The 16549-nt window shown below is 43.2% G+C and overlaps 1 protein-coding gene across 2 annotated transcripts in view; it reads left to right on the top strand.

Moving 5' to 3' along the window:
- Positions 1 to 16549, top strand: part of LOC136699525 (stonustoxin subunit beta-like) — a 67153-nt gene that overhangs the window by 3951 nt on the left and 46653 nt on the right. Inside the window, exons 2-3 of one of the 2 annotated variants that reach the window (XM_066674296.1) lie at positions 685 to 731; positions 9724 to 9816. In XM_066674296.1, coding sequence (XP_066530393.1) covers positions 686 to 731; positions 9724 to 9816 — 139 coding nt within the window. In that variant the 5' untranslated portion in view covers position 685. Of the gene's footprint in view, positions 1 to 668; positions 732 to 9723; positions 9817 to 16549 lie in introns of those variants that run through there. The other variant, XM_066674297.1, reaches the window with a different exon arrangement.

Here is a 16549-nt window from a genome sequence, read left to right as displayed (position 1 = left end):
TGAATTAATCAAATACATTTCCATTAAGTAAACAATAATATAAATATAATTAATGAAATGTATTTTTAAATTAAATATATTAAGTAATAAAGTACTATATTGATAATCACACATTGTTAGGTGCTGTTTGTTGATAATGACAGCCCCCTTCAGTTGTAATTAATATTTTTTAATTTTTTTATCTAAAGTAATTACTAGTAAGAAAAATGTGAGCCAAATCCAATAAAAACCCGTAGAGGGCTTAAAAAGTTCAGGACGCTGATTTAAGAGATTATTCAAGGTTAGTACGTTATAGCGTCACATCAGTGTCAAAAGTGGAGTGTGTAAAATCACCAGGTGGAAAATATAAACCTGCAAGTTTTAACATATCGCATGTGTAAATGTCTTTGTTGTGAGCACAGAAAGAGGAACTGCACATGCACTGATTATAATCTCGCTCTTTTTCTCTGTATTTTTTCATTCTTTATGGTTTATACCCTCTCAATGTTAAAGTTTCCCTCATTTCTCTCAGTGAATGTTACTGGCTGATGTCTCTTTGTTCTGTGACTGTCCGCTCATATATTGTATATAGCCCACATTAGACTGTGTGTGACCAGCACAAACTCATCAGGACACCAGTTTATCACAGGACACAAATCTGTTTATACTTTATTATTTCTGTATCATCACCTCTGTGTGTTTCAGGATGGAGAATTCAGTGCAAGAGGGTCTCAAAGACAGTGTGGTAAAATGTAAGTCTCTCTCTCTCTCCATCCTCTTTCTTTTTTCTGAATCTGTCTCTTGCCTTTTATTTCTTTCTTTCTCTTCGTCCCTCACTCACTCCATCTCCCCCTCTCACTCCCTTCCTCCTTTCTTCCCTCATTCTCTCTTTCTCCCTCACTGTCTCTCTGTTTACCTCCCTGCCATGGTCTCTTTCTTCCTCTCTCTCTTAATGTTGTCTGTCCTTCTCTGGTGTCTGACATAAGGGTGTAAATATATTAATCGGATGAGACTGAAAGAGTTGTGAATTCTGAAATTCTGAGAAAGACAAAGAAGGGTAATCTGAGAGTGACTGGAAGAAGACTGAGGTAAACCAGTTATGAGTTTCTGAAGAAATTTTTGATTCATTAATTCATTATCGGGCGGCACGGTGGCGCAGCAGGTAGGTGTCACAGTCACACAGCTCCAGGAGCCTGGAGGTTGTGGGTTCGATTCCCGCTCCGGGTGACTGTCTGTGAGGAGTTGGTGTGTGAGTGAATGTGTGACACTCAAAAAGTGTCCGTAGGTGTGAGTGTGTGAGTGAATGTGTGTGTGTGTGTGTGTTGCCCTGTGAAGGACTGGCGCCCCCTCCAGGGTGTATTCCTGCCTTGAGCCCAATGATTCCAGGTAGGCTCTGGACCCACCGCGACCCTGAATTGGATAAGGGTTACAGACAATGAATGAATGAATGAATAATTCATTATCTGTAACTGCTTATTGCAGCCAAATATACTCAAGGTGGAGGAATGGATTGTGTGTAGTATTGTGTATTGTGTGTTGGCTGATGTAAGGAAGGCAGCAGGTATGGAGGTATCATTTGAAAGGAAGGCAATGATGTGCATATTATGGAAATTCTGGAAGAGTTTCCACCCTGACCAGTAGGTGGAAGATGTTTGTGGACGGATGGCTTTGGTCATTGGTTGCTGAAGTGAAATGGACAAATTGTGTGAGTCAGGGAGATATGAACCTGTGGACATATAAGCTGTTAGAAATAGGGCTGTTGTAAAAATGATTTACATTATCCAGAGCCACTCACAAAAGTGCTTAGTGTTCATACAGAATGTGTATCCTCTCTAGTACAAAGTTAGGGTCCAAATCCAAGAGGTAGACCAGCCAAGAGTGAGCTGCAGTAGTCAAGCCTTGAAATGACTAGAGACTGGACTAGCACCTGGGCAGCCTCCGGAGAGAGATCCGGATGTTGTACAGAATGAATGGATGTTGTACAGTAGGAATCAGCATGACAGAGTAAGGTTCGCGATTACGGGTTGCCAGTGATAACTGGTCATCCAGAATCACACCAAGGCTCCTTGTACAGCAGTGCTGCTGGAGTTTTTAAACCCCTTAGTGTCTGGACTGAGAACAGGCCACCGACCAAAAACATCCAAGGAGGACCAACGAGGGAGGAGTGTCTCACAGAGTGGACAGAGAGTGGACACAGGGTTTAAAAACTCCAGCAGCACTGCTGTGTCTGATCCACTCTACACCAGCACAACACACACTAACACACCACCACCACGTCAGTGTCACTGCAGCGCTGAGAATGATCCACCACCACATCACACCTGCTCTGTGGGGGTCCTGAGCGCTGAGGAACAGGGAGAAAGGGGGCTAATAAAAGTATGCAGAACACCATGTGGACTACTGTGTCAATAGTGGACAGAGTGTAGAATGGGCTTATGTAGATTTTTGGAAGTACAGATAAGTTTTAAAGCGTTTTTAGTGTCACCTATAATTGTAACTCAAAATTCAAACATTATCATGCCCTTTTTCATTTTATGGTAAATATTGTGATTTTATTAAACATAAATGAACCTAAAATTAAGGAGTTTGAAAATGGCGAGTGAGAAGAATATATTCATTACTGTATTTTTGTTATGAGATCCATCAAGGAAAAATGTGCTGAAAAAGCATGTGTATAGATTTGTTCTGTCTTTGTGGATAATATTGCTTCCAAAAGTTTGTGCGTTTTGGTTTAGACATTTTAAAGATTTTGATGTTAGCCGTTGGGGCGACACGGTGGTGCAGCAGGTAGCGTCTCTGTCACAGCTCCGGGTGCTCCGGTTTCCTCCCACGCTCCAAAAGCACACGTTGGTAGGTGGATTGGTGACTCAAAAAGTGTCCGTAGGTGTGAGTGTGTGTGTGTGTGTGTGTGTGTTGCCCTGTGAAGGACTGGCGCCCCCTCCAGGGTGTGTTCCCGCCTTGCGCCCAGTGATTCCAGGTAGTCTCTGGACCCACCGCGACCCTGAATTGGATAAGGGTTACAGACAATGAATGAATGAATGAATGAATGAATGAATGTTACCATTGTGAAAGTAGCATATTAACCGTTCAATTTTAGGTTTTTTTTAATAAATAAAATGACAATAGTATTTTTTAAATACTACACAACAGTCACCATAAAATGAGAAAAGAGTGGGAGAATGTTTGAATTATTAATTACAATGATATGTTACACACACAAAGTAGTATACTGTATCATTTGGATGGTAATTACCATATGTTTACCTTTACATGACTTCAACAACACAGGCAGCACCCTCTTGGTTCTGGAGGTTAACGTTGTATTAGCTGACCTTCAGTTCCAAACATCCTTTTCTGTCTTTGAAGCCTTACAAAATGCATAGTAGTTTATTACAATAGCTAAATAAACGCAGCTAATATCGCTCAACCTAGCTAGCCACATACTTCTCAGATTGTGAGAAGTATGTGATTTGTGGCCGTCGAAGATCAGGAGCAGAGGGCACTCCTTCCGGGCATGCCCTAGGGAGTGCTCGAACCACCAATGGAACAAGTCCCCGTCGATGTGCCCCACCAGAGATTTGCCATAGAGAGCATTGGGGGGGGGCCCTCCTTGAGTATACGGCAAAAATAATAAAAGGTGGAACGTCCTCCCCAGCTGCGTTGAAGCAGGCCAGTACAGAAAAGTGGTCTCGGGTACCGGGGGCCTGTTGGTAAATGTGTTTGGCCCCTGGGGGGACAGTATTTTAAACCTGGTTCCATCCATCTGATAACCGGTTTCACCACAGTTATAAATTTGGGCTGGCTTGTCCATTAGACCGTAAGTTTCCAGAGTGGGTGTCAGCAGGTTAAAGTACTGACCCACCGTCCTCTGCCTGGTACACGCTGCCCTTCCACGGTCGATGGTATCCGGGGTCCTCATGCTGAATTCTGCCACGTGCCTCCTCCCAAGTGGTGGCACATCTTCACTGGGGCTCCGTTTCCTCCTCACAGCATTGGCGTACGCCATCAGCTGTTCCTTGGCGAGCGGGAACCCATGCTGCACGCAGTAGATGCAGTACTGCACCAGAGCCCGCTGCGAGACCCATGAGTTACCCACCCACTAACTCGGTCCCTCAAGTTGTTACGGGGGACATTGAATAGTCTGGCTGCATGCCGTACGGCCACGCCTGCAGAAACCTTGCTGGTGACAGTCAGACAACTGTGCATACCACATTCAGTGGTTTACAATGAGATTACAGGATTTGTCCTGTGTTGTCATCCGTACTCTCTACACCTCAGGATACAAGGGCGGTAGATTTTTCCCCGCGGTGAGAGACCGCAGTAAAGTTGGCTCAGCGTTCGATATTCGCCAGACATTCACCCACAAATATCCTGGTTATTAAAAAAACAACAAGTACTCGCCAAATGACTATTTCAGTGCAATTACTACATGTTGTGAACTTATTCACACACACTGGCGGTCAATGCTTTTACTGCTATAAGATGTGAAAATATCATTATGTGATTTTCAGATGAGTTCTTTCTGACGGAGAAGCGCTTTAGCGACGCAACTTCTTTTCAAAATAAAAGTCTTGGGTATGCGGCATTTAAATATCAGCATTTAAATACGTAAACCCTGTAACACACTGTTGAAAGCTGATTGAACATCAGCTTCCCGATGTGTTGTATGTAAACCTTGTAACAAATTTGTGAAAACAGATTCTATCTGAGATTTTCTATATTTTCTGTTTCTGGACTAGGAAAAATGGGTGTCACAATTAAACAACATAACCCACAGACCCAGTTTCAGTCCTATGATGTAGTACGCCCAAGGACCAACACCCTTCATACTCATTTGGACATGTGAACCTTGTAACAAATTTGTGAAAATAGATTCTTTGTCAAATTTCCTATATTTTCTGTTTCTGGATTAGGAAAGATGGGTGTCACAATTAAGTCTTAGAACTGCACATTTTATTTAGGTTGGTTGTAGATGCTCTAAAATATATATTTTTGAACTTAAAATGATGCACTATCCTGCTGAACTACAGGAACTGTTATTTAACTATTTACATCAACACACACAGGGACATGTTACACATCAGTGCAGTGTGGACAGTGCAGGTCCTGTCCAGTTTGAGAGAACGTCTCCCATTCTTCTGGTGTCATTGCCAGACATTTGTGGTGGAACTAGAAATTCCACACATTACACTGTATCTGCAGAGTAACAATAAAAAAGGGGAAAAAAGAGGGAAAAAGAAACATGTAACTGACTGTTATTTAGAGACTGACAAACGTTGATCTTTTACAACAAACTGGAATACTGTCCCACTGTGTATAACAGGGATAAGACCTCCGTGCGCACATAAGTTCTTTTGATCATTTGACATGTCCCACAATGCATTGCTTAAAACAGTAAAATACTGTAAAACAGAATTACAGTACCTTCCCAGCTAGCAAGGTAGATCTGGCCGATTCTGGCTCAGGCTCCGCACTGTCGGCTGGCTGCCGTCGGGCCCAGTTCCGGCTGCACGTTGGCACTGTCGGATGGCGAGGCAATTCCCATTGCAGTTAGCACACTACACTGATCAGAGCATTTTATTAAATACTGCGTATTAATCGTATGTGGCCCACATCTAAAAATAAAAGACAATACCGGTAACTGTCTGGAAAACGATGTAATAAATGTTAAATAAATAGAATCATTATTTTAACTTGTTAAATGCCATACAGTTATAGGTAAGCTTTGTTAATATTGTAATATTTTAGAATATTGATGTAATGACTGGGACACGAACGACAGAAATGATTATGATAAATAGGGTTAATAAGGAGACGGTGCCGTGCGGAAGGGAGGAAATTGTTATTTAAGTTTTTGAAGATGACAGCTTTAAAATGAATGAACTGTGAATGAGAAAACGGAAGGTGGCAGAAGCGAACCGCTGTAAAAACACAGAAGAAGAAGACGATGAAGATTCGCGCTCTTTTCTGTGACCGCGGCGCGCGAGCAGCTCTCACCGACCTCAGGGAACAGCTTCATCCCGTAAGTATTTCAATTTAACCTTATATTTTCAGATACATAAGTATTTTGGTATCGCCCAAATGTAGTTAACATCGTTAATGTTACGTACGTTATTCTTTAAACTGCTATATGTTACATACCTAGTACTGAACCGTTTTTTTTCATATGACAAACTTTAGCTAACTCTAGCTAGCTCTTTTTTCCTCTGACATAGAAAACATTGAAATGACATGGTAATCGCTCATACATGAGTTATTTTAATTTGAGTAATGATGTGGTTTGATGGTGTATTTTACAACACGATGTGAGCATTTTTGTGGGTTTTTGTGTCACACAGAACCTCTTCCCTCAGTATAAGGAATAAAATAAGAAATAAACTGCTTAAACACATTAAGGTACTAGCTAAGTAGGTTATAATACATTCTCCATCTCAGGGCTGGTTTTGGTGTAATGTAATGTTTTAAATATATAATTCCACATACACTAATCCTGTGTTAGGGAGTAGCAGTGATGTTGGGCCAGGGATTAATGGGTTGAAGGAGGTTATATTGAAAACGATAGAAGCCTTTTTACTGAGAGAGAAAAAATAAATAAAAGCATGTGAAGTAGTTTATATTTGGAGCTGTGAAGTTAGTTACATTTTTCAAAATTAACTATGAACCAATTCATTTCCTTTATGTAATTATGTAAAGATGGACTGCAGTAAGATAACTAGTGAAAGGCAGTGAATAATGCAGGTGGCAGGGAGAAAAGCAGATAGGAAGTTAATTTAAGTTTAGATGAGATCTTTAGCATCAGTTGTAGCATAATCATTTGTATAACCGTTTGTACTACAACCTGATCATCTTTTACATTTGAAGTTCTGTAGTTAATGAATAAGCAGTTTACAGTTTTTCATTAAATACTTTTAAAGAAAATATATTGAAGAGAACAGAACATGTACATAATCTCTATCTGTTTAATTACAGAGCTGGAATTCAACAAGGAGTACAACTGAGGTGACTACACTTGAGTGTTCTTTCACTACACTGCACCTCCTGAAGATCCTTGTTGTCCAGGCTGCCAGAGATGAGGATACGGCTGATATCTCCATCATTGTTGAGGGCAGTGAGGTATTGACAAAGTGTGACAACACAGCAGAGGCTTGCAAACTGTTGATGGAACTGATGTGTGCCATGAATAAGTGTCAAATGTGTACTTCCACACATTTCAGGAAACTCAAACTGTTTTAAAGTACCCTTCTGCGTATTTTTAAAAACTTTTCCAAATCTACTGGTGAATTATAAGTGATTTGTTACATGGCCTTAGCACAGTATATTTTTAAAGAAAAGTCTTAATGTAAATGGCAGTTCTTGGTGTAAAACCAATTGTTTTTTGGAAAAACAGTATTCGAATATTAATTGGATTTAGGAAATCATGACACTGCCAATTTCAAATTTTAATGTCAGTTACAAATGTATTTTCTATTTATTTTTATGTACTGTTTGATTTTTATGTATTGTTTGTATACATTGCAATTGCTGTATGTTTCCATTGTTTAAAGGTTGTATGAAAAGCACACTGACTGATATTACATTGTCAGATATGTTGTCATTGTGGTGGTACCCTCAGTTGTACATATTTGTACATTTAATTAGGGAACATTATTATATTATAATTGTAGATTATAAAATGTGTTTTTTTCATACGCCCTGTTTCATCTCCAGGACTTTTATTATGTTTTTTGTTATATGACATTTCTATAATGAAATACTACAAACATGTATCTCTCCCTCTGGAGAAGAGAACGCAATGTACCTTTAAGGAACAAAACTGGACTTTTAAACACTTGTACCTTTAGTGACCAATAATGTACCTTTTTTCTGAGAGTGTAAGTTATTTAATAAAGCAGTAATTTCACCAAGAACCTGATTCTAACCTTTTCTGAGGGAAGGGAGGGAATACTATAGTGGTGGGGGTGGGTTGTGTGTGTGTGTGGTGGGGGGTGCGGTAAATAGAAATAAACTATTACAACCGATAATGAGCCAGATCTGGGCCGAGTCTGGCACTAATGGCGTGCTTCTGGCTCAAACTCGGCCGTGGTTCGGTTATTGCGATGTAGTTATGGTTTGCCGGACCAGGGCCGAGTCATTTGAGCCGCGCCTCAGCCACAACATTTGGCCGAGTCTGTGCCGAGAGTTTCCCAGACTCGGGCCAGAACTATCGGCTCACTCTACAGCCGTACATCACGGCCGAGACAATGCAACTCCACATGCCGGCATCGGACCAAGTGTTTTTGCTCCGGTGTGCGTGATTCAGGCCTGAGTGTGGACCGATACAATTTTGCTAGCTGAGTTACTGTTGAAAATTCACTGTAAAATTACAACAATTTTTTTTACTCACCAAAAGGCTTATGAGCTCCTTCCCAAATCCACAATTCTTCTCAAATTTAATATTGCCAGTGTGTTACTATCCTACAGGGGTTGGACAATGAAAGTGAAACACCTGGTTTTAGACCACAGTAATTTATTAGTGCGGTGTAGGGCCTCCTTTTGCGGCCGATACAGCGTCAGTTCGTCTTAGGAATGACATACACAAGTCCTGCACAGTGGTCAGAGGGATTTGAAGCCATTCTTCTTGCAGGATAGTGGCCAGGTCACTACGTGATGCTGGTGGAGGAAAACGTTTCCTGACTCGCTCCTCCAAAACACCCCAAAGTGGCTCAATAATATTTAGATCTGGTGACTGTGCAGGCCACGGGAGATGTTCAACTTCACTTTCATGTTCATCAAACCAGTCTTTCACCAGTCTTGCTGTGTGTATTGGTGCATTGTCGTCTTGATACACGGCACCCCCTTCAGGACACAATGTTTGAACCATTGGATGCACAGGGTCTTACTGGTGCAGTGTGGAGTTAATGAAGATTGTCCACCAGGCTGCTCCAATTTAGCCATGAGACCTCCCACACTACAATGACAGGTGTTTCACTTTCATTGTCTTAACCCCTGTATATATCTGTTGGAACAGAAAATTAGTAAACATAACATACTGTTAAAGGTTTCTCACAACATAGCTCCTGAATACTTTGGACACCTACACAAATGGTTTATAAACACCTCATGAATAAACATGTTTTCTCCAGCCTGAGTTCTCAGAGAGGTGTTACTGATGATACAGTATCTGCTCAAACACAGGATCAGCACGTGATGACCACATGAATCGTGCAGTATGTTGAACTACCAAAATATAACATATGAGCAGAGGGTGAAGAGGGTGTAGGAACAGGAAGAACCACCAAATGTGTAAGACAGAAGACCCAGGCAGTCAGTTTGGGAGAGAGAAGAGCATGCTGGTCTAACAGATATATTCTAGCAGTTATCCCACTGTAAGTAGAGAGACTGTGCTCCTTTATTTAGACGTATCATCACTGTCACTACATTAAACACATGTTAGAACAGTAAAGGGGACTATGACCTGATCAGTGGGTCTCTGCTATAAATTATAAACTAAAATATTACTTTTGTGGCTCTCTTTTTGTTGTGAATTACCAAAGGCATGATACTGGATTATTTTATTTACTTTCTGTGTGTTGTACAGCATCTTCCCAACTGCACACAGCCCACGTAGCCCTTCAGTTACACGTTCTGTTGAGTTAAATGATGTGTAAATAGAGTGTTTTCAGTGTTATGTTGTAAACTAACAGACTATCATCAGGTACATAGCACTACCGCTCTGAAATGTTCTGTTTTCTCTTGCTGTTCCAGGTGAGAGAGACTCCGACATGGAGATCTGTGCCCTCAGTAGACCACTGCATCTGGGCACGCTCTACAATGCCCTGAACGACCAACTAATCCCAGGTACTCACCACACACCTCATGATCTCCTTCCCAAATCCACATTTCTTCTCCTTTGTTTCAGTAGGGAATGTAAAAGAGCAGTCTGTTGTTCTTCTGAATTCCTCTTGGCGCTGTGATTCATTAATGTACAAACATTTTATTAAAGGATGATGACAACAAAGCACCTGAATAAAATTTAACAGAGTTAATTTGCCTCACTAAAGTTAGTTTGTCTCGCCAGTAGAGGCTCTAGTGGAGCAGGAAATTATCACATACTGGATGTAAATCAGTCACACACTGGATGTAGATCAGTCACATACTGGATGTAGATCAGTCACAAACTGGATGTAAATCATTCACATACTGGATGTAGATCAGTCACATACTGGATGTAGATCAGTCACACACTGGATGTAGATCAGTCACAAACTGGATGTAAATCATTCACATACTGGATGTAGATCAGTCACACACTGGATGTAGATCAGTCACACACTGGATGTAGATCAGTCACACACTGGATGTAGATCAGTCACATACTGGATGTAGATCAGTCACAAACTGGATGTAAATCATTCACATACTGGATGTAGATCAGTCACATACTGGATGTAGATCAGTCACACACTGGATGTAGATCAGTCACATACTGGATGTAGATCAGTCACACACTGGATGTAGATCAGTCACATACTGGATGTAGATCAGTCACAAACTGGATGTAAATCATTCACATACTGGATGTAGATCAGTCACACACTGGATGTAGATCAGTCACATACTGGATGTAGATCAGTCACACACTGGATGTAGATCAGTCACACACTGGATGTAGATCAGTCACACACTGGATGTAGGTCAGTCACACACTGGATGTAGATCAGTCACACACTGGATGTAGATCAGTCACAAACTGGATGTAGATCAGTCACACACTGGATGTAGATCAGTCACACACTGGATGTAGATCAGTCACAAACTGGATGTAGATCAGTCACACACTGGATGTAGATCAGTCACACACTGGATGTAGATCAGTCACATACTGGATGTAGATCAGTCACACACTGGATGTAGATCAGTCACATGCTGGATGTAGATCAGTCACATGCTGGATGTAGATCAGTCACATGCTAGATGTAGATCAGTCACATACTGGATGTAGATCAGTCACATACTGGATGTAGATCAGTCACACGCTGGATGTAGATCAGTCACACGCTGGATGTGAATCAGTCACACGCTGGATGTAGATCAGTCACACGCTGGATGTAGATCAGTCAAACGCTGGATGTAGATCAGTCACACACTGGATGTAGATCAGTCACACACTGGATGTAGATCAGTCACACACTGGATGTAGATCAGTCACACACTGGATGTAGATCAGTCACACGCTGGATGTAGATCAGTCAAACGCTGGATGTAGATCAGTCACACACTGGATGTAGATCAGTCACACACTGGATGTAGATCAGTCACACACTGGATGTAGATCAGTCACACACTGGATGTAGATCAGTCACACACTGGATGTAGATCAGTCACACGCTGGATGTAGATCAGTCACACGCTGGATGTAGATCAGTCACACACTGGATGTAGATCAGTCGCACACTGGATGTAGATCAGTCACATACTGGATGTAGATCAGTCACACACTGGATGTAGATCAGTCACACACTGGATGTAGATCAGTCACACACTGGATGTAGATCAGTCACACACTGGATGTAGATCAGTCACATACTGGATGTAGATCAGTCACATACTGGATGTAGATCAGTCACAAACTGGATGTAAATCATTCACATACTGGATGTAGATCAGTCACACACTGGATGTAGATCAGTCACACACTGGATGTAGATCAGTCACACACTGGATGTAGATCAGTCACACACTGGATGTAGATCAGTCACATACTGGATGTAGAAATTCAGAATATTGTGTGGATAAAAGAAAGCAATACAAAGTTGAACTTTTATATTATTTTATTACACATTATTATTTTATTTTAGATTGCTTTTTTAATGTATTTATTTTATTTATTTAATTTCTATACTATTTTGTATAAAAGAGGTGTGTACATGTGAACATAAAGTCTTTAACAAAACCTTTTACTTATTTACCTTTGAGACCTGACCACAGACAGACTCTCTGTGAAATGTGAACTGATGTGTTAGGGTTAGGAGTCTCTTAGCAACAAACATTTAATGAACAATGAAAATTAAAAGAATATTTTACAGTAATTATCTGATTGTCTTCAGAGAAATAACACTACTTCTTTCTTTAGGCTAAGTGTTTGACAGTAGGAGGCAGAATAGATATTTACACAAAGTACACACACACACACACTCACAAAAAAAGCACTGCAAAAGAGGTGTTGCCAGGTAAATGGTCTCTCCCCCTGTCTGTCTCTCTCTCTCACACACACAGTCATATATGTATATACACACACACACACAGGCACGCATCCCACTCATACCCCACAGTACTAATATGAAAGGTGTGGAGAATGAAGAAAGATCATTAATTAGTGCTACAGCGAGACAGAATCTCTGACTGTCTGTCCATGACCTCCGACCTGACCTGCTGTATAAGAGAACACACCAGAGCACATGACAGTAATGATCTGTTAAAGCTGTGTGAACAGACTGTGATTAAATCTCTTATGACTCAGTTTAAAAGCTGTAATGTGAAGTGTTCTGAGAATGGAAATTATCTGGAATATTGAATATTTCTTTGATCAGATGTGTTATTTATTAAAAACATGTGATTATCCCATTATGGTGTTTGATGGGAAGGTGAGAAATTATAAATTAATATTTTGTTTGCAAAATATGGGCCCACCACCTGTGGGAGAGGTAGTAATCCGGGTCTGGTGCATTGTGGATCGGGTGGCAACCGAGGTCGGGGGCCCTGGTGTTCTGATCCTCGGTTACTGAAACTGGCTTTTGGAACATGGAACGTAACCTCTCTGGTGGGAAAAGAGCCTGAGCTGGTGCGCGAGGTTGAGAGGTACCGGCTAGATATAGTTGGGCTCAACTCGACACACAGTATGGGCTCTGGAACCAATCTCCTTGAGAGAGGCTGGATGCTCTTTCACTCTGGAGTTGCCCAGGGTGAGAGGCGTAAGGCAGGAGTGGGCTTACTCATAGCCCCCTGGCTTAGTGCCTGTACGTTGGGGTTTACCCCAGTGGATGAGAGGGTAATTTCCCTGTGCCTTCGGGTTGGAGAACGGGCTCTGACTGTTGTTTGTGCTTATGCACCGAACAGCAGTTCAGAATACCAGGCCTTCTTGGGGACCCTAGAGGGGGTGCTGGAGAACACTCATTCTGAGGACTCCATTGTTCTGCTGGGGGACTTCAACGCTCACGTGGGTAATGACAGTAAAACCTGGAGGGGCGTGACTGGGAGGAACGGCCCCGCTGACCTGAACCCAAATGGTGTTCAGTCATTGGCTTTCTGTGGCCGTCACAGTTTGTCCATTACGAACACCATGTTTGAGCATAAGGGTGTCCACAAGTACACCTGGCATCAGGACACCCTAGGCCGCATTTCGATGATGGACGTTATAGTCATATCATCGGACCTGCGGCCATATGTTCTGGACACTCGGGTGAAGAGAGGTGCTGAGCTGTCAACTGATCACCACCTGGTGGTGAGTTGGATCAGATGGTGGGGGAGGATGCTGGACAGACCTGGCAGACCTAAACATGTACTGAGGATTTGCTGGGAACGTTTGCAAGAGGAACCTGTCAGAAAAATCTTCAACTCCCACATCCGGCAGAGTCCTTTGACTGCATCCCGGGGGAGGCCGGTCTGAATGGGCCATGTTCCAGACCTCCATTGTTGAGGCAGCTGAACAGAGCTGTGGCTGCAAGGTTGTTGGTGCCTGCCGGGGTGGCAATCCCCACACTTGGTGGTGGACACCCTGGGTGAGGGAGGCTGTCAAGCTGAAGAAAGAGTCCTATCAGGCCTGGTTGGCTATCACTGGGGCTGTGGTGGCCGAGGTGTTAGGAAATCTCCTTGGCGGTAGGGCTCCGGGGGTGGATGAAGTTCGCCCCGGGTCCTTAATTCTCTGGATGGGGCTGGATGGGGCTGTCCTGGCTGACACGTCTTTGCAACATCGCGTGGACATCGGGGGCAGTGCCTCTGGACTGGCAGACTGGGGTGGTGGTTCCCCTTTTTAAAAAAGGGGTATTGGAGGGTGTGTTCCAGGGGGATCACACTCCTTAGCTTCCACGGTAAGGTCTATGCGGGGGTACTGGAGAAGAGAGTCCAACTGATAGTTGAACCTTGGATCCAGGAGGAACAATGTGGATTCTGCCCCGGTCATGGAACACAGGACCAGCTCTTTACCCTCGCTAGGATCCTGGAGGGTGCATGGGAGTTTGCTCAACCAGTCTACAGGTGTTTTGTGGATCTGGAGAAGGCATTCGACCATGTCCCTTGGGATATTCTGTGGGGGGTGCTCTGGGAGTATGGGGTACTGGGCTCTTTGCTACGAGCCATCCAGTCCTTGTATAAACGGAGCAGGAGTCTGGTTCGTATGGCTGGCAGTAAGTCCGACTGGTTTCCAGTAGGACTCCATTAGGGCTGCCCGTTGTCACTGGTTCTGTTCATAATTCTTATGGACATAATTTCTTGGCGTAGCCAAGTGGCGGAGGGTCTCCGGTTTGGTGGTCTCAGGATTTCATGTCTGCTTTTTTGCGGATGATGTGGTCTTGTTGGTTTCATCGAGCCGGGACCGGCCAGTTTGCAGCAGAGTGTGAAGTGGTAGGGATGAGGATCAGCACCTCCAAGTCCGAGTCCATGGTACTCAGTCGGAAAAGGGTGGAGTGCTCTCTCCAGGTTGGAAGTGAGATCCTGCCTCAAGTGGAGGAGTTTAAATACCTCGGGGTCTTGTTCACGAGTGAGGGAAAGATGGAGCGTGAGATTGACAGGCGGATCGGTGCAGCGTTAGCAGTAATGCGGGCTCTGTACCGGTCCGTTGTGGTGAAGAGAGACCTGAGCAGAAAAGCAAAGCTCTCGATTTACCATTCAATCTACGTCACAACCCTCACCTATGGTCACGAGCTTTGGGTAGTGACCGAAAGAACGAGATCGCGGGTACAAGCGGCTGAAATTAGTTTTCTCCGCAGGATGTCTGGACTCTCCCTTAGAGACAGGGTTAGGAGCTCGGACATCCGGGAGAGACTCGGAGTGGAACTGCTGCTCCTCCACGTCGAGAGGAGCCAATTGAGGTGGTTCGGGCATCTGGTCTGGATGCCTCCTGGACGCCTTCCTGGTGAGGTGTTCCGGGCCCCAGGGCAGACCAAGAACACACTGGAGAGACTACATGTCTCGACTGGCCTGGGAATGCCTCAGTATACCCCCGGAGGAGCTGGAAGCAGTGGCTGGGGAGAGGGAGGTCTGGGTTTCTTTGCTCTGACTGCTTCCCCCACGACCCGGACCCAGATAAGCAGTGGATAATGGATGGATGGATGGATGGATGGATAGATGGATTTTGTTTTCATTCAGCCAAACTTTTAAAGTAGAAGGTACTGTGGTGAGGGTCTCTGGGTTCGTAGGGTGGAGACTTCTGGGTTTGAGGGGGCGTCATTGTGGGAGCTCCCAGCATGCAGCACGAGTTAGACACTCGAGTGCTGTTTGTCCCCTACCCTCCTTGTGTTCTGTGAGGGTGTGTGTGTGTGTGTTTCCACATTGCTGCATGTTTGTTTGCTCCTGGTTGTGTTACTGTTCTAAACTAGAGTCGTGTGTCGTCTGGAGGGGGTCCCATCCCACTGACCTCACAATATAGTTCAGTATTTATAACTCTTTTCAGTCTAATCAAGGTTGATTTGTGTTTTCTTCTCTGATATCTCTGTGTAATAATACATTTGAGGCTCAAAATCCTCTGTGTTTAGGCTTTTGAAGGGTGGTTAATTTCATTCAGGGTTTTTGGTGCCTTCACAGTAATTGCACTGTCAAGAGGAAGAGAAACAGTCTGATGGTGGGGTGACAGGGGTCATAGAAAACAGATCATTAACTTTAGGAAGTTTGTTTATTTTAATAGTTGATATTCAGCCAATTAAATATAAAGGTAGTTCATTCCCCATTTCATTCATTCATTCATTATCTGTAACTGCTTTTCCAGTTCAGGGTCGCGGTGGGTCCAGAGCCTACCTGGAATCATTGGGCGCAAGGCTCATTCCCCATTTCTAATTTACTTATTTCTTACAACAGAGTGACATAGCTGAGTTTCTATAAACCCTGTGGATTTGGTGAAACACTAACTCCAAGGTATTGTATGGAGTGTACAGCATGTTTGGTTATGTCCTGGACCTCGTCTCCACAGTTGAATTTACTGAGAAGCTTGATTTTGTTTAGTTCCCTGAGTAGACACTTCATTATATTTAGCTGTGGACTGATGGAAAAGACAGTGAGGGATTGGTGATGAAAAGTAAAACATCATCCATGTATAAGCTGATTTAATGTTGGTAAGTCTTTGACTGTAGACCTGTGATTTATTTCATTGTCTGATTGAAGAAGCAGAGTTTGAGACAGAACAGTAGCGGTGATAAAAGATGCCTTTATCGAGTCCCTCTTTAAACCGAAATTTACGCGCACGCCTCCAAGCCTCCTCGAAGTCCAGCCCAAACCTTCTGAGTTCACCCCCCCCACACACACACACTCTGTCTCCAGCGTTTTGCATCCTCCAGATATCTACCAGCCCATAATCCAAGAAGGGTTGTAGAATGATTATTGG

This window comes from Hoplias malabaricus, chromosome 6 (genome assembly GCF_029633855.1).
Source record: "Hoplias malabaricus isolate fHopMal1 chromosome 6, fHopMal1.hap1, whole genome shotgun sequence".
In the NCBI taxonomy this organism is placed as follows: domain Eukaryota; kingdom Metazoa; phylum Chordata; class Actinopteri; order Characiformes; family Erythrinidae; genus Hoplias; species Hoplias malabaricus.
Note: the sequence above shows the minus strand (reverse complement) of the source record. Positions and strands in the feature narration are given on the sequence as shown.